The sequence below is a fragment of the Heloderma suspectum genome, chromosome 2 (genome assembly GCF_057233095.1).
Source record: "Heloderma suspectum isolate Gila_16-S chromosome 2, 16-S_ref, whole genome shotgun sequence".
NCBI classification, from domain to species: Eukaryota; Metazoa; Chordata; class Lepidosauria; order Squamata; family Helodermatidae; genus Heloderma; species Heloderma suspectum.
The window spans coordinates 248,972,489-248,995,358 of NC_139459.1; the positions used below are offsets into that span (position 1 = coordinate 248,972,489).

At 44.2% G+C, this 22,870-nt stretch overlaps 1 protein-coding gene across 3 annotated transcripts in view; it reads left to right on the plus strand.

The window, feature by feature from the left end:
* The window catches only part of NSG2 (neuronal vesicle trafficking associated 2), a 137,457-nt gene that overhangs the window by 64,422 nt on the left and 50,165 nt on the right, over nt 1-22,870 (plus strand). For all 3 annotated transcript variants that reach the window (XM_084838710.1, XM_084838711.1, XM_084838712.1), the window contains exon 3: nt 17,631-17,750. In XM_084838710.1, coding sequence (XP_084694836.1) covers nt 17,631-17,750 — 120 coding nt within the window. The remainder of the gene's footprint in view (nt 1-17,630; nt 17,751-22,870) is intronic.

The window sequence follows — 22,870 nt, forward strand, 5'->3', positions numbered from 1 at the left end:
GAGTGTGCACTGGTGCCCACAGGCCCATGTGCCTCCCCATGCAGTAGGGCATCCAGGACTGGGTGAGACCTGGCCATCATTCTGGGATCATTGGTGTGGAGCAAGAGGGGTGGAGCTTCAGAATCAGATCGGTCATGGTGTATATGTCGTTGGGCCTCATGGCCATCAAATAGTAGGCAATGTCCTGGCTGGAATTGGAGGTTGGGGGGCTGTCTGAGGAAAGACCAACAAGCTTTGAGAGAGGCCTGCAACATATTTGTGGGAACTGTAAAGGCTGCTCTTTGATACTCACACAGAACTGAGTCTTTTAATTGAGACAACAGGAGAGTAAGGCCCAGAGCTAGTGTTGGTGTGGAGGAAGAGGGCTGGAGCTTCAGAATCAGATCGGTCATGGTGTATATGTCTTTGGGCCTCATGGCCATCCAATAGTGGGCAATGTCCTGGCTGGAATTGGAGGTTGGGGGGCTGTCTGAGGAAAGACCAACAAGCTTTGAGAGAGGCCTGCAACGTATTTGTGGGAACTGTAAAGGCTGCTCTTTGATACTCACACAGAACTGAGTCTTTTAATTGGAACAACAGGAGAGTAAGGCCCAGAGCTATGATGTGAATCTGGTGACCAGTTATGGCAGTCTTCCTCAACTTGGTGCCTTTCAGACATTTGGGTCTACAACTCCCAGAATTCCTGATCATTGGTCATGCTGGTTGGATGATGGAACTTGAAGTCCAAAACATCTGGAAGGCACCAGGTTGGGGAAGGCTAACTTACACATTGTCCCCCCCCTAAAAGGACATGCAGCATCAAAAAAAGAGACAAAAGAGGACAGAGATTTGCATAAAATCAGCATAAAATTTGAATCTGCTAATTTATATGTATCAATGCACATTTAGAAATAATGACTATAATTTAAATAGAAATACAATGCGTTTCACCACATGGGGAAGACTGTGGTGAGGTGACCTGTGTGCTTGATCGGTCTGCTGTCCAGGATCAAGGGCTAATGGTTGATGGGCAAAGTCACGGCCCCTGCCCGCTTTCCCTCCTTGTGTCTGCTCCCTCCCTGCTTGCTGTCCTCTCCTGCTTGCTCTCCCTCCCTGCTCCCCATCCTTATGGTTCATTATCTTTAAACCAAACTTGGACTGGACAGCCATTGCAATAGAAGACTGTCCTCTATAAAGTAAGACACGTGACCACCCTCAATGTGAACGTACCAGTTAATTCCTGTTAAAGCCATTTATTAATATGACTTCCTAATAGCTCCAACTTGGCTCAGTAGGTATGAATTACTGGGCCACCACACCCTTGGAGTTCAAATCCATGCTTGGCTACAGACTCCTTGATGGTCACCCGCAAATCACTATCTGAACCTACATTCCTCACTTGTAAAAAGGGAACTGTGACCTGCCTTAATAAAAAATGATAAGGTATTCACGTATCGTGCTGATAGTCGTATTGGAAAGTACTTGGAGAACAGAACTAAAAGACGGAGGTTACAGTAGTAGTACTAGTTAATGCTCTTACTTCCAAAAGAAGCAATTAATCCTTAATTTAGTTTGGTCTCTTTTTAGATCTAGGTCAGACCAGATTTATTTCTGTGAATAGTGGGGTCTTGTCCTTTGTACTTGCCCTATGGCTCTGTAAAGGGAGTTTTGCAAAGCATTTAGAAGAGGTTGCACTATGATATAAAAACCTAAAATGGGCATGTAAATTTCTGCATGCCCTATTAAATAGTCCCAGAGCATTAGAGTTTTTTCAAACGTTACACAGAAGCAGGGACTCACGTTGCCTCTTCTTGAGTGGCTGGCATCATTTGCCTTGTGGGATCTCATGCATCCCCCCTGCAGTAAGATGGCCAATGCTGTATCTTCGTCAGGTAGGGGGGAGATGCATGAGTGGGGTAGATGCATGAGTTCCAGCTTCAGACGTTACAAAACCAGCACAGAAAGAGGAAACATAACACATTTGCATTTCCCTAATCCTGCATCTTTGGTAATACCCAATGCTGCCCTCGTCTCGTACAAATTCAGACAGTGACATGATGAAGGCTTAAGAGACCCCCAGATGATGTTGGACTATAATTCCCAACATCCCTGACCTTTGGCCATGTTGGCTGGGGCTGATGGGAGTTTGAGTTCAACAACATCTGGAGGGCCCCAGTATCCCTCATCCCTGGCTTAGTAGAGACTAAGAAGCTTGCAGAATTGATGATTGCATTGTGATACATTTTGGATTCAGGAAGAGACAGTGGACAAGCTCTTTTTTAGTTGCTCTACTCACTTGCTTATCTGATTTCTAGCCAGGAAGATGCAGAATTTGATGATACATTCTGGGATGTGACTTCTACTGTGAGCTGGGGCACTTTGTTATGTCGGTTCATCATGACACTTCCATTATCTGTGAGGTTCTTTCTCTCCTTCCAGCCTCATACTGAATGCTTCCCTATCATCTGTTGCTCCTTGTGTCCACATTATCATCAATCCCCTCCCGCCCTCAGTTATCATTCACTTTATTTTTAGCACGTTTCTTTCAGGGAGCTTTTTAGTCATTTCAGCAATACTTCTCAGGCCTTCTGCTTCAAGGGTGTTAGAATGATGATAACTGTGTCACCTTCTTTGGATAGCCCAGACAATATCCTAAGGAAATAGTGAGGGTGCTAAAATGTATTTTTGTCATCCATTGAGGACTGTCTTTAAATGGGCCCCTGCTGTGGGATCATAAAAGCTGCTGGATCAGATGCAGGACACAGGAGGCAAAGGGAGTGGTGGATAAACAGAGCGGGATATGGAAATGGTTACCTGGAATGTTCAGAGACATTCAGGATTTCTGGGTTGGAGTCTGGCGCCCTCGTGCTAGATAGAGATTGAATATCACAAATGGAGGCTTTGGAATCCATCAGATATCACCCAGTGCCCTGTTGTTGTTGTTTTTAAAGACACCTAATGGGGGAAGGCATGGAGACTAATTATGGAATCATGAGCAATTTAAATGGAAGAAGAAAATGTGTAAATTATACTTGGTTTCCTTAAGGGGGATTCATCTGCCATGTTTTAATGAATAGCTTTTCAGTAGTTATAGTGATACTGAGTGAGAAAATTAAAAAAGGAGGTTGAAAGGTGACAGAATTTATGTTTTCTTATTATAGATTTTATTCATAAGGGAAACCTGATCTTTAATAACCTGAGTGAAGGATTTGAGAATAGTGAATTTGCAAGTGTGCGTGTGCGTTCTCTGGAAGAGAAAACCATAGCCACAGGATTTATTTTAAAATATATATATATTTAAAACATGTCCAGGCCAGTTTTCTATATAAAATATTCAAGGTGTCTTGCAAAATAAGATAAAGCAGCAGCCAAAAAAAATAATAATACACAGGCTATAATGAATAAAACTCACTGTACGATCTTTAAAAACTGAGGAGAGCAGTAAACACAATATAAGCTGCAGTAAAACAGTGTTTAAAAACCATTTAAAACCATTAAGAATCTTGTGGGGGCTTCCAGACGAGGCATTTATTGAGCCATCACCCTGCCTCACTCACAGAATGTTATGGGGGGCCCAGATGTCTTCATTTTCCACTCATAACCCTCCTGTGTTTTTTCACTGCTCCTTCCATCTTTCCTCTTACGGCACAAAATCTGTTAAGGAGAAAAAAGCATAAGAACTTCACAATGCTTTCTGATTCGTAGTGCTCGGAGCCCTCCATCTAGAAGCACCTTGGAGAACTGGGGAGACCCATGTTCAAATCCCTACTCAACCATAACACTTAGTGGGCGACCTTTGGCCAATCACACTTTCTCAGCCTACCCTACCTCACAGGGTTGTTGGGAGGATACAGTGGGTGGGTGGGGATGGTGAGAATAATGTGTGCTGCCTTGAGCTGCTTGGAAGAAAGGTGGGATAAAAAATGTAATAATAGCAAACTAACAAGTAAATGGTGTTGTTGTTGTTCAGTCGTTCAGTCGTGTCCGACTCTTCGTGACCCCATGGACCATAGCACGCCAGGCCTTCCTGTCCTGCGCTCTCTCCCGGAGCGTGCTCAAGTTCATATTCATTGCATCCGTGATGCTATCTAGCCATCTCATCCTCTGCTGTCCCCTTCTCCTTTTGCCTTCAGTCTTTCCCAGCATCAGGGTCTTTTCCAGGGAGTTTTCTCTTCGCATTAGGTGGCCAAAATATTGGAGCTTCAGCTTCATTATCTGTCCTTCCAATGAGCACTCAGGGTTGATTTCCTTTAGGATGGACTGATTTGACCTCCTTGCAGTCCAGGGGACTCGTAAGAGTCTTCTCCAGCACCACAGTTCGAAAGCATCAATTCTTCGGCGCTCAGCCTTCCTTATAGTCCAGCTCTCACAGCCATACATTACTACTGGGAAAACCATAGCTTTGATTAGACGGACCTTTGTCGGCAAGGTGATGTCTCTGCTTCTTACTATGCTGTCTAGGTTGGCCATAGCTTTCCTCCCCAGGAGCAAGCGTCTTTTAATTTCATGGCTACAGTCACCGTCTGCGGTGATCTTGGAGCCCAAGAAAATAAAATCTGTCACTGCTTCCATTTCTTCCCCTTCTATATGCCAGGAAGTGATGGGGCCAGATGCCATGATCTTAGTTTTTTTAATGTTGAGTTTCAAACCAGCTTTTGCACTCTCCTCTTTCACCCTCAACAAGAGGCTCTTGAGATCCTCTTCGCTTTCTGCCATTAGGGTGGTATCGTCTGCATATCGGAGGTTGTTGATAATTCTCCCAGCAATCTTAATTCCGACCTCTGATTCATCCAACCCGGCATTTCTCATGATGTACTCTGCATATAAGTTAAATAAGCAGGGTGACAATATGCAGCCTTGTCGTACTCCTTTCCCAATTTTGAACCAATCAGTTGTTCCATGTCTGGTTCTTACTGTTGCTTCTTGACCCTCGTACAGGTTTCTCAGGAGACAGGTAAGGTGGTCTGGTACTCCCATCACTTTAAGAATTTGCCACAGTTTGTTGTGATCCACACAATCAAAGGCTTTAGCGTAGTCAATGAAGCAGAAATAGACGTTTTTCTGGAATTCTCTTGCTTTCTCCATGATCCAGCGAATGTTGGCGATTTGATCTCTAGTTCCTCTGCCTCTTCGAAACCCCGCTTGTACTTCCGGTAGTTCTCGGTTCGCATACTGCTGAAGCCTAGCTTGTAGGATTTTGAGCATCACCTTGCTGGCATGTGAAATGAGCGCAATTGTGCGGTAGTTTGAACACTCTTTGGCGTTGCCCTTCTTTGGAATTGGGATGTAAACTGACCTTTTCCAGTCTTGTGGCCACTGTTGAGTGTTCCAGATTTGTTGACATATTGAGTGCAGCACTTTAACAGCATCATCTTTTAGGATTTTAAATAGCTCGGCTGGAATACTGTCATCTCCGCTAGCTTTGTTGTTACTAATGCTTCCTAAGGCCCACTTGACTTCACTCTCTAGGATGTCCGGCTCAAGTTCAGTGACGGCACTATCATGGCTATCAGGGACATTCAGATCTTTCCTGTATAGTTCTTCTGTGTATTCTTTCCACCTCTTCTTAATCTCATCTGCTTCTGTTAGGTCCCTGCCTTCTTTGTCCTTTATCATGCCCGTCTTTGCACAAAACGTTCCCTTGAGATCTCCAATTTTCTTGAAGAGATCTCTAGTTTTTCCCATTCTGTTGTTTTCCTCGATTTCTTTGCATTGTTCATTTAAGAAGGCCTTCTTGTCTCTCCTTGCTATTCTCTGGAACTCTGCGTTCAGTTGGGTATATCTTCCCCTTTCTCCCTTGCTTTTCGCTTCCCTTCTTTCGTGAGCTACTTGTAAAGCCTCATCAGACAGCCACTTTGCTTTCTTGCATTTCTTTTTCTTTGGGATGGATTTTGTTGCTGCCTCCTGAACAATGTTACGGACCTCCGTCCATAGTTCCTCAGGCACTCTGTCTATCAGGTCTAATCCCTGAAATCTATTCCTCACCTCCACTGTATATTCATCAGGGATATGATTTAGGTCATACCTGAACTGTTTAGTGGTTTTCCCGACGTTCTTCAATTTAAGACGAAATTTTGCAAGAAGCAGCTCATGATCTGAGCCACAGTCAGCTCCAGGTCTTGTTTTTACTGACTGTATGGAGCTTCTCCATCTTTGGCTGCAAAGGACATAATCAATCTGATTTCGATATTGACCATCTGGTGACTTCCATGTGTAGAGTCGCCTCTTGTGCTGTTGGAAAAGAGTGTTTGCTATGATCAGCATGTTCTCTTGGCAAAACTCTATTAGCTTTTGTTCTGCTTCATTTTGTACACCAAGGCCATGCCTGCCTGTTATCCCGGTGATTTCTTGATTTCCTACTTTAGCATTCCAATCCCCTATGATGAAGAGGACATCTTTTTTGGGTGTTAGTTCTAGAAGGTGTTGTAGGTCTTCATAGAACCGATCAACCTCAGCTTCTTCGGCCTCAGTGGTTGGGGCATAGACTTGAATTACTGTGATGTTGAATGGTTTGCCTTGGATTCGTACTGAGATCATTCTATCATTTTTAAGATTGTACCCCAGTACTGCTTTTCCCACCCTTTTGTTGACTATGAGTGCTACTCCATTTCTTCTAAGGGATTCTTGCCCACAATAGTAGATATGATGGTCACCTGAATTAAATTCGCCCATGCCTGTCCATTTTAGTTCGCTGATTCCCAAGATGTCGATGTTCAATCTTGCCATCTCATGTTTGACCACCTCCAGCTTACCTTGATTCACTGATCTGACATTCCAGGTTCCTAAACAATATTGTTCTTTACAGCATCGGATTTTCTTTTCACCACCAGACACATCCACAGTTGAGTGTCCTTTCGGGTTTGGCCCAGCCGCTTCACTCTTTCTGGCGCTACTTGGAAATACCCTCTGCTCTTCCCCAGTAGCATATTGGACACCTTCCGACCTGAGGGGCTCATCTTCCGGCGTCATATCTTTTAGCCTTGTGATACGTTCCATGGGGTTTTCTTGGCAAGAATACTGGAGTGGGTTGCCATTTCCTTCTCCAGTGGACCACATTTTGTCAGAACTCTCTGCCATGACCTGTCCGTCTTGGGTGGCCCTGCATGGCATAGCTTATGGCTTCACTGAGTTACGCAAGCCCCTTCGCCACAACAAGGCAGTGATCCATGAAGGGGAAGTAAATGGTGACAAACAGCTAAAAGTGTTGGTGCTTCCCTTGCCTGTTGGGATGGCATTCTGTAGGTGAGGCACCACTACTGAGAAGGCCCTGTCTTTAGTTGCCACACTCCTGAGCTCACCTTGCGTGGGCATCATGAGGAAGGCTTCTGAAGCAGTTCCTAAATTTCAGGCAAGGGTGAAGAGAGCCCTTTAGCTATTCTGGTCCCAAACTTTTGGTTTAAAGCTCAAAAAATGATAGTTTGACAGGGGCAACTACTTACAGTTGATCCTATTCAGCCTTTCACTATGGTTGGATATGAGGCTAACGAGTCTACTTTTTGAGTACTTTCACTCACTCTTAGAAGAAACGTCCAAAGGTTTGGTAATACCTAATGGCCCATCATCTCACCGAGAACTTCCTGTGATATCCTTGCCAAGTTCCATCTTGAATTATTATACAAAACATGAGGAAGACACCGGGTTGTGAAAGGCTGGTATATCCATTCCAGACTTTGCTGTGATTGGGGATTTACTGCACGCAGGGAGTTAAAGCACGAATGAAAGGACCTGAATGAAAGGCAACCAATAGATAGATGACTCAGTTTGAGCCAGGGCTCAGTCCCATAATCTGTTTTTCTTAAGAGTTCTTCTAAAGAGTTCTTCTAAACATGTGCAGAGTGCTTGCCCCTCCCTGTTCTGTAACCACAGCTCCAGCCTACACATGAGGTCAGGACTTTCAGGTCAGAGAATGTGGTTTCCAGGCAAGTTTTCATTCTGGCAACTTCTTGAGAAATTAATCTCTGCATTTCTGAGCACACTTATTATGAACATTGTATCATTTGGATTCTCAGAGTCCATAATTGATGCTTACCATGATGGTGTATGGGAGGGAAGCCCTGCTGCATATGTTTCAAGAGGCCATCTACATGCCAGACAAAAATTAAGCATGGAAAAAGGATGGAAAGGGAGACAAAGGGATTAAAACTGGAAATAAATCAGACACCGCAGAGGGAAAATGGATGTTCTGACAGACGGTCTGCATTGCATTTCATGATTAGATAGTGGAAAATGTACATTCACGTGCAGCAGAGCTGAAAGGGCTGGAAGCTATGCCCAAATGGTTTATAAATAGAACACAGATGCATATTCTGAACATTACTTCCCCAGGTGCTAATAGGCAACCTTCTATAATGAATGGCCCAGGCTTGACAGAGGGCATGGAGAGAACAAGTGGAGTGCTGCATTAGGGCCCAGCCTGCAATGTAAGCACTGCAGCAAGGAACAGGGCAGGAGAGAGATGTTAGTGCTGCTTGCCTGGGGCTCTTTCGGCATGCATACCCAGCATCAAGATGCAGCAGGCATGATTGCAAAGCGGACATGTTTTAACGGTATTTCAGAAAGTCTCTCCCTGAGTGTATTCTGGCCAGTCGTTTTTGTGTGTGCACAAATTCTCCAGTATGTTGTGCACAAATAATCCCAGCATGCAGTCAGGAGTGTGACATTCCCTGGTAGGTACTGTTCTTCTACTTCATTAACCATCTTTTCAAGTCACATTATGGAGTTTGCCAGCACAGTTCTATTTTTTCCCCCAATGCCCATGCATCAGGAGTTTGCTCCACATTGTATTCTTTCAACATTTCGAAGAAGCACCTTTTAAAGAGGCATTAGACATAATCCAGCTGGAGTTAAGTACTTCTAACTCACAATGATTTCAGTGGAAGAGGCCTATGGACAAAGGAAGCTGCTTTATAGTGGTTGGGTTCACACGATTGCGGGGGTAAAAGAAGCCATCGTGGCTTCTCCCCCCACCCATGCACTGAGTGTTAAACATAATCACTCATGCTACAGCGTAGGTTGGCGTGCCATTCGAACCCAGTGCATGGAGCAGGGGAGTTGGCTTCATACCCAGCTTAAAACTCACAACATGCAGTAGGGGTTGTACCCCTGTGACAGTGTGAACCCAGTCACTGAGTTATTCCATCTTGCTCAGTACTGAGGCTCACCATGGTTTCAGACAGGTTCCCGACCCCTCTCCCCTCCTATCTAGAGATGCCAGAGACTGAAGTTAGGGCCTTCTGCATGCAAAACATATGCTCTAGCATGGAGCTATGGCCCCTCCCTTAAGCATGTGCATCACTCTCCTGTTAGTCAACAGACTCAGTGGGGCTTAGCTAGCTTGACCTCAGTGGGGTTTAGCTAGCTTGCATCATAAATATTGTTTTTATTCAAAAGCATCAGTAGTGAAATACCTGTTGTTAGGGCCAACTAAAATGTCACAAAGTGGTCAGTAAATTTCAAGTTCTCCAAAACTCTTCTTCAGTCTAAAGATTCAGTCAAACATACAAACTACAACTCCCATCATCCCTGACCATTGGCCATGCTGGCTGGGGCTGATGGGAGCTGCAGTCCAAAACATCTGGAGAGCACCAGTTTGCCTATCCCTGGTAGGTGCAAAGAGATAGCCAGTTGAACCTGAGGCTACTGAGATAGGGAAGCATGGATATACTAAACATGTGGTGTTGAGGAAGAATGAAATGGGCTTGAAGTTGGGTCTCTGGACAATGGCTCAAATTACATTGTTTAGACATACACCTCAACATTCAGAGAGAAAGTATGACTAGTGGGTGATTTGAAGCACATGCATCATACAGATGTAGGGTTGGATCCAGGAACTGCCTTCAACAAGAGGAAGGGACCTTCTGCAAGATGAAGGGCTCTGCTCATGGAACGTGCCTCCACCTGGTTTTTGGGATCCTCATACCGTGACAGAGTTCACCCCATTCAACAGGGTCTGTGGACTCTGGGTAGCATTTCAAGAGGCTGGCAGGGGTGCCACGGGAGGGAGGGAGCAGGGAAGTCCACTTCTATCGGTGCGGTTAATCCAACGTAAATCTGGATCCAATCTGTACTCATCAGGTAGCCAGGCTTGACTGCAAGAATATATTGAGTGTTGTTGCTGTATAATGTGTGAAACAACCCACATCACACACATCTCTAAACATGCTTACAAGTTACAAGATAGATTTGGGAATTTGGATCCTCTGCCATCTCGCTTGTTTACAAACGGTAGCTGACAATGGAGGCAGCAACACAGTGAACTGTGGGCGCCTAGGCTGTGCTTAGGAAGCGGGGGATGAGCAGACAGCAGAAATCTGTAGCCCCACTCTCCCAACTCATCCCCATGTACAGCCCAAATTCTTACATTCTTACATGTGAAATATGCTTCCGTAGCAGTATTTTAGGGCTGTGGTTTGTCTGGAAAAGCTGAGATGTGTTTTCTTCCTAACAGCCAGTTTCAAGTATGTGGCTGTCTGATCTTGGCTGCCCAATACTAGGAGTAGCTGCACATAAGCCAAGGAAAACGAAGGCAAAGGAATGTCATCAAGACACACGAGGCAGACTGAGAGTGTCTTTAGGGTCAATGAGGGGCACCCTGGGGACAGGATTACCATGCTACATCAGAACACAAAAGCCAGAGGTCAGAGGTGGGTCAGATAAAAGAGAACCAGACAGTGCAGGAGGATTGTTACTGCAGTGAGAACAGATCAAACCAAATTAGCAGGATCCATATAAGTAGCTGCTTAGGACAGAGGCTGGGATGAGCTGCAAAATTATGTACTGGGGACATAAGGTGCATTGACCTGTCAGAGGGCATATCCAATCCGCCCATAATAGGATGTAGCTTAGCTGTTGAGGGCTAATGGACTTCAGTGGGAGTTGGGAGGAAGTGGAGCCAGAGATTTGGAGCTTCATCTTGTCAGTGGTGAGTGCTTTTAAGAAGGAGGCTGTTTTTATAGCAGTGGGACCAGTCTGAAAGCAGCATGTATCAGAGGCAGTATGCCTTGGTATACCCATTGCTGGGGAACATGATCGATAGGCTGCTATGGCACTCATGTCCAACTTGTGGGTTTCCACAGGTAGGGATATATGGATTTTGTTAAATCTGTTCTGTCTGTATTTCATAGATGGTCAGATGTCTTTTGTTCCATCATCCACTCACTTACAGAATCAGTTTTTTTAATGGGATATACAAGATTTTGTTCCACTTGTGCTAATACGTATTAGCGCAAGAGTGAATTTGTGCAAATCACCCCCCCCCCAAGCAAAAAAGTGGTTGGCAAGTCCATGGAATCCACATGACTGAAAAACCTGGGCCACTGCAGAATTTGCAGGTCGGATTCAAAGAAATTTGAACTCATTTGAATCTGTTGAAGATTTCTCCAACATCCCTACCTACAGCTGGTTGGACACTGTGTAAATAGAATACTGGACTAGATGGACCCTTGGTCTCATTCAGCAGGGCTTTTTCTACATTCTTAAGCACCCTCAATGCATTTAGTCTAAACATATCTTTATTCCCCAGAGGGGTAGGCTCTGAAAATGAGCAGAAAAAGAAAAAAGTTCTGCAAGTTTGAAGGAGAGGCTGGCTGTGCAATGTGCTGATTTACTGGCTGCTTGTGATGTCACCAAGACACTGCTTCCCCCTCCCCCGCAATCCCTGGAATACTTTTACATTAAAAAGTCCCCCCCCTTTTTTAAATAAAGCAACAAACCAACAGATAAATGCACACACATTCTTTTGTGACTTTTAACCACAATTGCACGTACCTTCCAAGATTTCACAGATGAAAATAGGACTTTCCTATGCATGAGTGGTGGTGGTGGGGCTAGGGGTGGTGTATAGTAGCCCGGCTTTGGGGTGTGCCATGCAGTGGATAGGGCCAACACTATCCAGGCTCAGAAATGCTACAAGCAGAGAGTGGGAACAAAAATGCGTGCAAGCAGATGGTTGAAGGTGACAAAAGCAGTGAGTGGAGGCAAATATATATACACAGGCCCATAGCCGGGGGGTGGGGGTGGGCTAGGGGGAGCTTGCCCCCTAAATCTTCTCTGCCCCCTAATTGTTTTTAAAAAGGATATTAAAATCAGTTTACATTTTTGTCTTTGAAAGGCCTGCAAACCAGATGAACTCCCTCCCCTATTCCCCCCTCCCCAAAACTTTTAGGCTGGGCTTCGGGCCTGCATATACATATATGCATTATTTATACCATTTAGAGCACACTGTTCCTATTTTACAGCCAGGGAACACTGAGGCACAACAACAACTGATTAGCCCAAGATCAGCCAGTGAATCCACAGCAGGGAATTCTTAAGCAGAGATAACAGTTAAATAATAACTAGAATGCCTTCTGTGCTTTCCCCTCTCCACTGGGCAGTGGAGGCAACTTTAGTTACCCTCCTCCTTATAAAGTTAACATTAAGGAGCAGTGTGCATATAAACATATGCAGAGTGATTTTCATTTACTATTACTGCTATTATTTGCTATTAAACTCCTGCTCCCCAAGAAGCAGGGTTTAGAGTATATTTCCCAGATAGATTAATACCCTAGCACCTCTTTCTTTTCAAATTAAGCACTGACTCCACCTCTGCTGTCAACACACTACACCTGGAGATCACCACATACATCTGTTTGCCCTATGTAACAATTCACTCCTCATTTCCACCATAACTTTCCTTCCTGTAACTTTCCAAAAAACCAGGGTATCCCCTCCACAGCTCCCCCTCCTTCATATAGTTAACCCCCCTTCTCCACCCCTACAACTTAATTTGTGCCAAAATTCACCAGGGCTTAGTTTGTTTTTACAGCAGACCTGTGGCTCCATGGTAGAGCACCTGCTTTGCATGCAGAGGGCCCCAGGTTCAATCCCTGGCATCTCCAGACTCCAGGCAAGGTCTGAATATTCCTTGGAATATTCAGACCTGGAGAGCCGTTGCTTCTAGTCAGTGACTCCCTGTGCTCTTACATCTTGGAACACCAGGGGCCTGCTTGTAATACCAGGGCTGAGTCCCAGAACAGGGGAAGAAAATCATCTGAGCATATTTAGAGTGCCTTTCTCTCACCACTGTTCAACTGTGGTCTCCCGCCGCCCCACATATTGAGTATTCAGTTGCCCCTGAGTCCATGCATAGCCCAGGGTTTTCTGTCAAGGGCTGCGCCTTTTCCATCAGGAAAAACCACTCCTCGAGTTCCCTTGCTCCACAGCTCAGTTCACAAAACAAGGTGACTTTGCCCCCACCCCCACTTTTAAAATACGCTTAATATTCATCGTGATGTACTTCATTCATAAATTAAGGAAGTGGGTGGATGGCTGAATCAAACACTTCCTTGTCCCAAACTTCTATTGCCTTCTGTTGCGGCTCTGGCTGACTTTTCCCCAACTCAGGCCTCTGAAAATCATGGCTGTTCTGGCTGATTTGAAACAGTTAGAGGGTAAGATTTTAAAACATGGATAGCCTATCTGAAGCATAGGGGGAAGGGCAAAATGGAGAGCTGAAGCAATATTTGATTTGCTGGTAGGCATGTCTGTTAATTCAGTCCCCTGACCCTGGTCCATAAGCCTTTCTACACAAGGCATTTATTCTGCACTCATGATTTCTCACTCGTGGTAGTTTGTGGGTGCTTTACATGATAGCGTCATCCTCCAGGGTCTCTCCCATTGTTTGCAAGCATTTTAGTGGGTTTTTTTTTTCATCAGTGAGGAAAGTCTGATATATATATATCTATGAATGGCAGCATGAAACCTAGGGTATTTGCCCAATTCTCCTATACCACAGCACCACCTAGTGGTTGTGTAACAGAACATAAACAAAGGCAGAGAAAGAAAAACCCTGGGAAAAAAACACGTGTAAAGGAGCTGATCTTAATCCCTCGAAGAATCCAGAAGCAGAAGCCTTTGTCAAGTGGTGGGTTAAAAGCCTGATGTAGAAAAGCTCTCAGCCTCTCTCCCCCCTCCCCACTGCCTCCAAATGTCAGCCAACATTCTGTGGCACTGAACACACTCAGTTCTTATTCAGTTGTTTGGGGTTGTTTTGTTTTTTGTTTTATCTCCTTGGTCTCCCCTCCCCTGCTCCAAATGGCCTTGAGCACCATTTTGGGGTGGTGGTGGTCATGGAAATGTAGGTTATATAAATTGAATTGAATAGAGCTAAATATATTTTTTAAATTACTGCAAACCTTGGGGTTCTCCTGAACCTACTGATACCTCCCTCTTGTCTGTGGATTATTCCTTGTTGGCTACATAAGGTTTCCCACAGTTGGAGAACCATTCCATCTATTTCTGATGTTCAGGCATGTGTGCTGATGCTTATGTAGCCAAAGTAGCACCACACACACACATACACACACACGTCCGCGTGTGTGAGGGGGGTATCAGCAGGCTTGGTGGAGGTGCTCACAGGTGCTAAGTGTTGATGGAGAATGTCAAGGTCCCTGCTTTCCCTTCTTAGGGTTCTTTAAACTGGATTAGGATTGGACAGCCCTTCAAACAGTCCTCTGTAAAATAGGATACATGGCCACCCTACAACCCACTTGGGTGGGGGAGGCATGGCTCCCAATAGATGTGTGCCTATGTGTACTCATTATTTGTGTATGTGAAATCTGGTTGCTTTGTAATAGTTTTGGTGGTTAGTGGCTGGGTGGTATGTGTATACTATCTAATGGAGATGGATAGAACTGTATTAATTTTCTGTGATCTTCTGATAGCTTTTATACTTTTAAATTGTTACCTTTTTAATGGAACATGATTGATTTTGTTGTTGTATGCTTCATCAATGCATAGAAAGATAAGATTAAAAAAAAACCCTTTAAGGCTGCAATATACATTATTATGTTCGATTAAGTCCCATTGAACTCCATGGGGCTTCCTTCCCAGTGGATGTGCACAGGACTGTGCTGCTGCCAATACATAAGCAAATAATTTTTCAGGGGTGGCAGGAGGGGGACTAATTACAAAGGGGACAGCACTAGGGGAGATGACAAAGAGGAGATTCCTGGCAGTCAGTTAGGGAGGTATGGATTTGGTTAAATCCATTTTGTCTGTGTTTTGTGGATTGTCAGGAGACTTTCATTCTGTTGTCCTCTCATTGGATTTTTTGTATGAGAATTTTGTTCATTCGCTAATGTGCATTAGTGCTGCTGTGCACTTGCACTAATTCATGTTAGTGCTAATGTGCATTAGCAAAGTGCATATTTGCAAATGAACAAGATTGCGCGAATCCCCCCCGCAAAAGTGAAAAAACGGTCTGCCAGTCCACAGAATTCACATGACTTGGAAAAAGCTGGTCCACTTTGGAATCTGCAGGTCGTATTCATAGAAATTCAAACTCATTTGAATCTGTTGCAGGTTTCTCTGACATCTCTAGTTCTGCTTAAATATCTCAGCATAAGTTTATTTTGATCTCATTCATTTTTTATTTGTATTTTGATATTTATGTATTTTCTGGCAAGCTGAAAAGCAGAAAATGACTTTCTCACTGATGGGTCTCAGTGGTACTCTGTCTTGAAGGGCCAGAAAAGGAAAAGGATTAGAAGCGGTTTGTGTCAGTTCTCAGTTGTTTGTGACCACATGGGCTACTAACAAGAGATTTCTCACACTATGGATTTAAAAATCATTCAAGCATTGAACGTATGATGTGAAAGTGAGTAGCCATTGAGGCTATTGTCACCACCTCTGTATTATGAACAACACAACATTCTTTTGCATTTGGAACATAAGCTTTGGTTAAGATCTTTTTCCTAACATCATTCAGCCCAAAAATTAGCTTCCAAATTAAAATGCAATACAAAATATAATGTAACATTGGGAAGTGTCTCGAGTCGAAGTTAGTACCTCATGCATCTGATGAAGTGTCCAGTGTCCATGAAAGCATATTCCAGAATGAATTTGTTCGTTTAAAGTGCCACAAGACCCTTTGCTGTTATTGGGAAGGTTGTGTATGTGTTTATGTGTGTCTTGTGAGTCAAAATGACTAGCAGTAATGCTCACTGCTCATGGGGTCAAGGAATACGGCTGGTAGGATCCAAACTAGTTCTAAACAAGAGCAAGGGAAGTAGTATCTTTAGTGAGTGTAGCTAAGGTTTAAAATAGAAGATCTCTGTGTCCTGAAATCATTAAACAGTTTATCATTAAATGGCTCTAAATGGTTTGCGCCACAATATCTGAAGGATTGCCTCCTTCCATATGGACCTGCCTGCAATTTATTATCATTATTGGACACCTTGTTATGAGTCCCGCCACCTAGAGAAGCTGGGTTGGTGGATACTCGAGAAGGACTTTTTTTGTAGCTGCACCCCGATTCTTGAACTCCTTCCCGAGAGAGATGAGATTGACTCCTTCCTCCTTTGGATTTAGATGTGCAGTAAAGACTCTTTTAATGTTGTATAATGTTTTTGTTGCTCTTCAGTTTGAATATTAATGCCACTTTTACTTTATTGTATGGGTTTTTGCTCCAGTGTTCCATGGTTTTATGTGGTTTTATTGTTTTTGTTGTACATTGCCCTGGGTGCCTGGCAGGTGGAGGGTGTGAGTAAATAATAATAATAATAATAATAATAATAATAATAATAATAATAATGCATTTCCCAACCACTGTTCTACATTAATGGCTGCTCCTAATGGAGGTGGGAAAGGCATAGTGTAATGATGCCAGGATATGGGTAAGTCATGTTATGGAGGGGAAGGGGCAGGACTTTATAAGGGGCTGCCATTTTTGGCAGCAGCATGACATTCCTTGTAAAATTTGGTACCACCCTTAATTGGATTATAAATTGGTCATGCTCACCAGGATTCAGGCTTTCAAAATATCCATATCAGGTAGAGCGTAAATGAAAAAAACAAACATTACTTTTGGTACCACAAGCGAGACATGTCTGTATTTCCAGTAGTTATTTGTGCCTCTGATAACAAAGGTAGGATCAGGTTTTTATAAAAGCAGAGCTGGAGAATGATTTTCGGAGACCCTAGTTTGCTAGGTAAAAAGGGTCAGTTCAAATTACACACTTGCTATCATTGCCTAGAAGAGGTTGGAAGGCCAGCAGGGACACAATCCAGGTGGTGAGTAACTGAGACGGCACCAAAGGCATGGGTAGCGATGGGTGCATCTATCAGTTTTGCTTTCTCCCACATTTGAATTTTTCAATTTCAAGTTCTTTTTGTCTGAATGTGGAGAACTTTGCAAATATTGGTAGATTCCCATAAAAAACAAACTGAAACAAGATTCTCACCCTTCCCTCGGTATGGAGCTATGTGAGGCAAACACAGACCTCCCATTACCCAGAGTGCCATGATGTGTAGCTTTTGCACACCTAACAGAGGGAGCGGAGAAGCAGGCATCTGTTGAGTCCTGGAATGATGGGAGGTGTAGGCCAAAATATCTGGAGGGCCACAAGTTGTCTACTGCTGCCTTAAGGGGATCCTACCATGTGTGGGGGATTTATCCACTTAAATAAAGTTCAGTCTCTCACAGTTGTGGGAAGTTCTGATGACACACCTAATTTATGGTCCTCATTGTATTTTATTTTATTTTATTCTGATGATGATTTCAGTTTACATGACTTATTAAGGGAGCTGAATCAATTGTAAGGTAAAATTTAAACCAGCTGAAATATGCTTCCTTTGTTCTGAAAAGTTAAAGTGTCAACATTTGCTCCTAGGTGATTGTGAAAACAAGAACAGAATACCAACCAGACCAGAAGAACAAAGGAAAACTCAGAGTGCCCAAAATTGCTGAATTCACAGTCAGTTTCACTGATGGTGTAACAGAAAGATTAAAGGTAAGAAATGCTAATTGCTAGCTAGGTATGTTCAGTGTGAATTTTCACAGAATAATGAAGAGATGACAGCTGTCTTCATTCTGGTTTAACAATAGCACAATTCAGGGTCAAAATACATATTAGGTTGAAGTCCTTGGAACTCTCAATTTTATCCTTTTGAAAGCAGCTGTGGGGCAGAGGGGTGGGGATATTTGGATCAGGGCCATGCCAGGGGGGAAAGGGGTCTGACCATTTCTCCCTGTTCTGTGGCCACAACATAACTCCCCCTGGCTGTTATCAGTCACAGACAGGAAAGCATATGAGCACAAAAAATAAGTTGGGGAATAGGTGCAGGGATAAAAGGGTTAACCCCCTCCACATGCACTGCAGCCCTGATCCAAATTGTGCCTTTCCCCCATGGCTGCTTTTTGAAGATCAACATTACACTGTGAGAGGCAGTCACTGAATTCCAACATAATGTGTAGTTTTGCCCTTGGTGCTGATCCAACATGTCTGCTTTAACAGTCCTTCCTGTCCACGTAAGCTGCAAGGGGATGGGTTGTCACAATAAAGGCCCCAAATTAAATTAGTCTGTGACAGAACATGACATTAGCTTTATTGTCCAGCTTCTGGGTGTTTTCAGCTTCAACCCACACAGCCACAGAAAACATATTTCACTCCTTTCAAGGATCTAAAGGTAAGGTAGTTCATCATCTACTGCCCGGTAAGCAGACGTTTAAATTTAATCTGTATCCTATTTCATCTGTTTCTTATTGATACAGGAATTTGGGCACATGCATCCTGTTGACCTGATTACAAAGGCTTCAGTTAAGTGGAGGAAACTGGACTGTGTATGTAACAGATTGATCCTGCGCTGAACTGCAAAATGATAATGTGCAAGGGTCCCAGGTTAAAAGGACGCATCTTCCTGGTCCAGGATGATGACTGGGCACTGGGTCTTGCATTGGGTAGTGGCCGTAATCACATCACATTTTTCAGAAAGTTGAATTTGCAATTGAATATTGGACTCACACACGTAGCCTGTTCATATCTGTGCATGCTTCTTTGAAAGCAAGGCCCACTGTGATCAGCAGTTTGCTCTGAAGTGTGCAGATGGGAGTACAGCTTTAGGCATTGTTCAGGCAGAATGGGAGATCGCTGTTCTTGCCATGAGAATGAGCTACAGTGAGCCTTGGGCTCCCCCTCCCATCTCTTCTTTTTGGCCAACAATGAGATCAGAAATTTTTGCTTTCCATTTTAAACTAACTATCCAGAGATGCCCAAACTTGGGGAACCATTGCTTGTTTAAACTATCTCTGAACAAGCCAGGATTTGAAAACATGGTTGAATCCTGGCTTATTCTTACTAACCACATGTAAACAAAACTATGCTTAGGGTAGAGGCTGTGGCACAGTGGTAGAGCATGTGCTTTGCATGCTGAAGGTTCTGGGTTCACTCCATGGTATCTCCAGGTAGGGCTGGAAAAATTCCTGCTTGGCCTTGGGGAGCCGTTGCCAGTCAGTGTCAACAGTACTGGGCTAGATGGACCAGTGGCCTGACTCAGTATAAGGCAGCTTCCTGTGTTCCTATGTAAATACTGTTTTCAGATCCTGACTTGTTTTGAAATCATGGTTTCAATAATTATGGTTTCCCCAAATTTGAACATAACAGGAAACAGTGGTTAGTTTAAAATCAAAAATGTCTCCTCCTCACAGGGTTGAAAGAGCAAGAAAGGGAAGGGGGAATGTGTGAGTCCAAGGTTCACTCCAGCTAGGGTTGGCGGAGAATTTCTCCACGAATCTTCGGGAGGCCGAGTGCCGATGCATTCGGCCCCCCGAAAGTGTTGGGGAAATTCTCTGCCAGCCCCCCGCCCCCCCGGGATGGGACTTACCTTCGGGGAATGTCCCTCTCTGCGGCGGGTCCTGGCGGCGTTTCGGCGGCGTTTCGTTGGGGGGTGGGGGCGGCGGCCGGTCTCCTGACCGGCTGCCACCGCCACCATTGCAAAAAAAAAAGTAAAGTAAAAAAAACAAAAAACACCCGTGATAGGCTACGTAACGATTTACGTACCCTATCATGGCTAGATGTCCAAAGTCAGCCATGATAGGCTACGTAAATCGTCACATAGCCTAACACGGGTGACTTTGGGAAAAAAAAAAAGTGCGTATGCAAATGGCGGTGCCCATCGGGCGCCGCCATTTGGGTTTCTTATTTTGGCACGTCTAGTCTATGTAAACATTTACGTAGACTACAGCGAAAATAAGGGAACGCTACTAGACATGCCAAAATAAGGAACGCAAGTGGCGGTCCCCATGGGAGCCGCCATTTGCGTACGCGCTTTTTTTTCCCCCAAAGTCACCCGTGATAGGCTATGTGATGATTTACATAGCCTATCACGGCTGACTTTGGAAATCTAGCTGTGATAGGCTACGTAAATCGTTATGTAGCCTATCACGGGTGTGTGTGTGTGTTTTACTTTTTTTCCGCGGCCGGGTAGACGGGGCGCTCCTACCTGGCCTGAATTTCGCCGGCGAGGGATGGGGCGCCTCCCCCCCAGCCTGAATTTCGGCCAGGCGAGGCGGGGCACCTCCCCCCCTCACCTGAACTTTGGGGGGAGAACCGAAGCGCCTCCCCCCCACCGCGAAGCAAGCTGCGGGACAAGGTAAGTCCCTTTCGGCCATCCCTAACTCCAGCTCATTTTCATCAGGGAAACCCTGGGTTCCTATTATGTCTGAATCAAGGATTCTTCCAGATGTCAGCTTCTGCAGCTCTGGCAGAAGCAAACCAGGAAGTAGCTCAAAGAAAAAATACCAAGTATCACAGTAGTTTGGAGTGATCACTGTTGGTTTTGCGTAATTATTGTTTTTCTCCCAATGGCCATCCTGCTAGTTGGTTTGGATTGATGAGTTTTTAAAAATATTTATTTACTTTACACAAATCCCACCTTTCCTCCAAGAAGCTGAGGACAGTATGCTATTGTTGAAACACACACACATGCACCCCTGGGGATAAGCACAATTAATGTTGGTCAGCTGTCCAGAATATTAGAATGCTAGTCAACTGCAAAAGCACCAATATTGCTGGAGAAAAAAGGATTTCCAGTCTAACGAAGTGGATACAAAGCTACCCAGGTTGCAGATATGTTGCTCCCCCCCCCCCCCGACCATTTTTGGCAAAAACTAAAACCTAGTTGTTTCATCGTGTGGGTGGAGAGTCTGTATAAGGGGAAAGAGAACTGAATCCAGCTCCTATGCTCCCTCCTAAACTGTCCTGCTCCATCTAGGCTTCTGTCATCTTCTCTGGGCAGTGGCTCAGGCGAGGAGGCACAAAATGCCAAATGGGACAGGAAGCTGGTTCACTTCTGCAAGTGAGTTAATTTCAGGACCATGGACAGCAGCCCAGGAATGGGAGTATTAACTCCCTGCCCCTGCCAGGGAGTTACTGGCAGGAATTTATAGTCAGGCCAGGAGAGGCCTTCTGGAAGCTCCACCCCTCAGGTGCTCTAGGGAGTGAAAGTTGGAGGGGTGAGGACCCAGTTGAGGACTGCTCCCCAGGATCTGCTTGTACACTCCTCAGCGGTTTCATTCTCCAAGGGCTCCTGTACCTGTGCTGTGACAGAAACAGCTGATCAGTGGGATGTGAGCTTTTACAAAATGGCTGTATGTGCACATCCAGGATTATAGGCTTGGGCTGGGGAATAACTCACCCAGCACCTGTTTGTCCCTAGAATTCTCCATCCAGCTAGGGATCCATGTGTGGGAGCCTGCTTCTGCATGCATAGCTGGACTGGGTTGAATGTCTGGGCTGGGTGTCCTTAGGGCAACATCCCCCAACTTGGTACCCTCCAGATGAGTTGGGCTACAACTCCCAGCATCCCCCAGCCAGCCATGCTGGTGTAGAGTGTGCTATGGAGAGGCCAAATGACAGCTGTGATTATGGAGATGACTGTCATACATGACTGAGCAACAGTCATTGATCTCTAAACTAAGATAATCTCCATGAGAGCTATTCTGAAGTGATCTATAAACAGGGGAAGCCAAATTCCATTAACGTTTAAAATTTGATTCAAAATTGAAAACTGAGAAGATTATGAATTCAAAATGCATAGAATCTGGATCAGAGAAGGGTCTTCTTGATTTTCCAGTAGTACAACATACAGTGCTTTGGGCCACTAAGAAATGAGTTAATATAATCATTTAAAGACCAACAATATTGGGTTGGATCCGGACTTATCATAGTTAGAGTAGACCCACTAAAATCAATGAGACTTAAGTCATGAGTAACTTAAGATCCATTGACTGCAATGGATCTAAGTATGGCTAAGTCTGGATCCAACCTATTCAGCTGAAAAATGATTTTACCATCACAAAGCAACTTTGGGAATCAAATATAGATTTAGGAGATAAGTATTTGAATTTGGGGGGAATTCAAATCGATATCTGTCATTTTGAAGTTCTAATTTTAGCATGCCCTGTGCTGCACATTGAATATGAGATTAATTTGTTATGGTGCCTGAGTGCTAGAGATGTATGCTTACCAAATATGTTTTATGACTGGTAAATTTATTGTCATGTTGTTTATGATGTCAAGGCAGAATGTCTTATTAGAATTACTGATGCTATAATGAGGGAGCAATTGCATTTCCCCATTATTGTTCTAGAAACCACAATATACATAGCTGTCTGTGAAATATGCGTACGGTGGAAGTGGAAAAAATAAATATACAATTCACAGTAACTAAACAGATAAAGGAATAAATTACACAGGGTCAAATCCAACATAATTTCTTCCTTTCTCCTCCTCCTGCTTCTTCTGTGCTACCCTAAAATATTCTCTGGAGGGTTTCCCATCCCTCCAGAGCAGATTTTGAGGGGACAGAGGGGTTGCTGGGGCAAGGGGGGATAATCCCCCTCCCAGTTCTGCTGATGGAACTGCTTCTATCAGTGTAATGACAGCATTGGTTCCAGCTCACATTTTCATAAGTATGTTAATGAGGCAAGCAGAGCTTAAGAAATGTGAAAATGATCATCTTTACAGTAATAATAGTGTGTCATCATTAGGGACGTTGGAGAATTCTGCCACGGATCAAAGTGAGGCCAAATGCCAGTGCATTTGGCCCCCCGAAATCCTTGGCGGAACGAAGC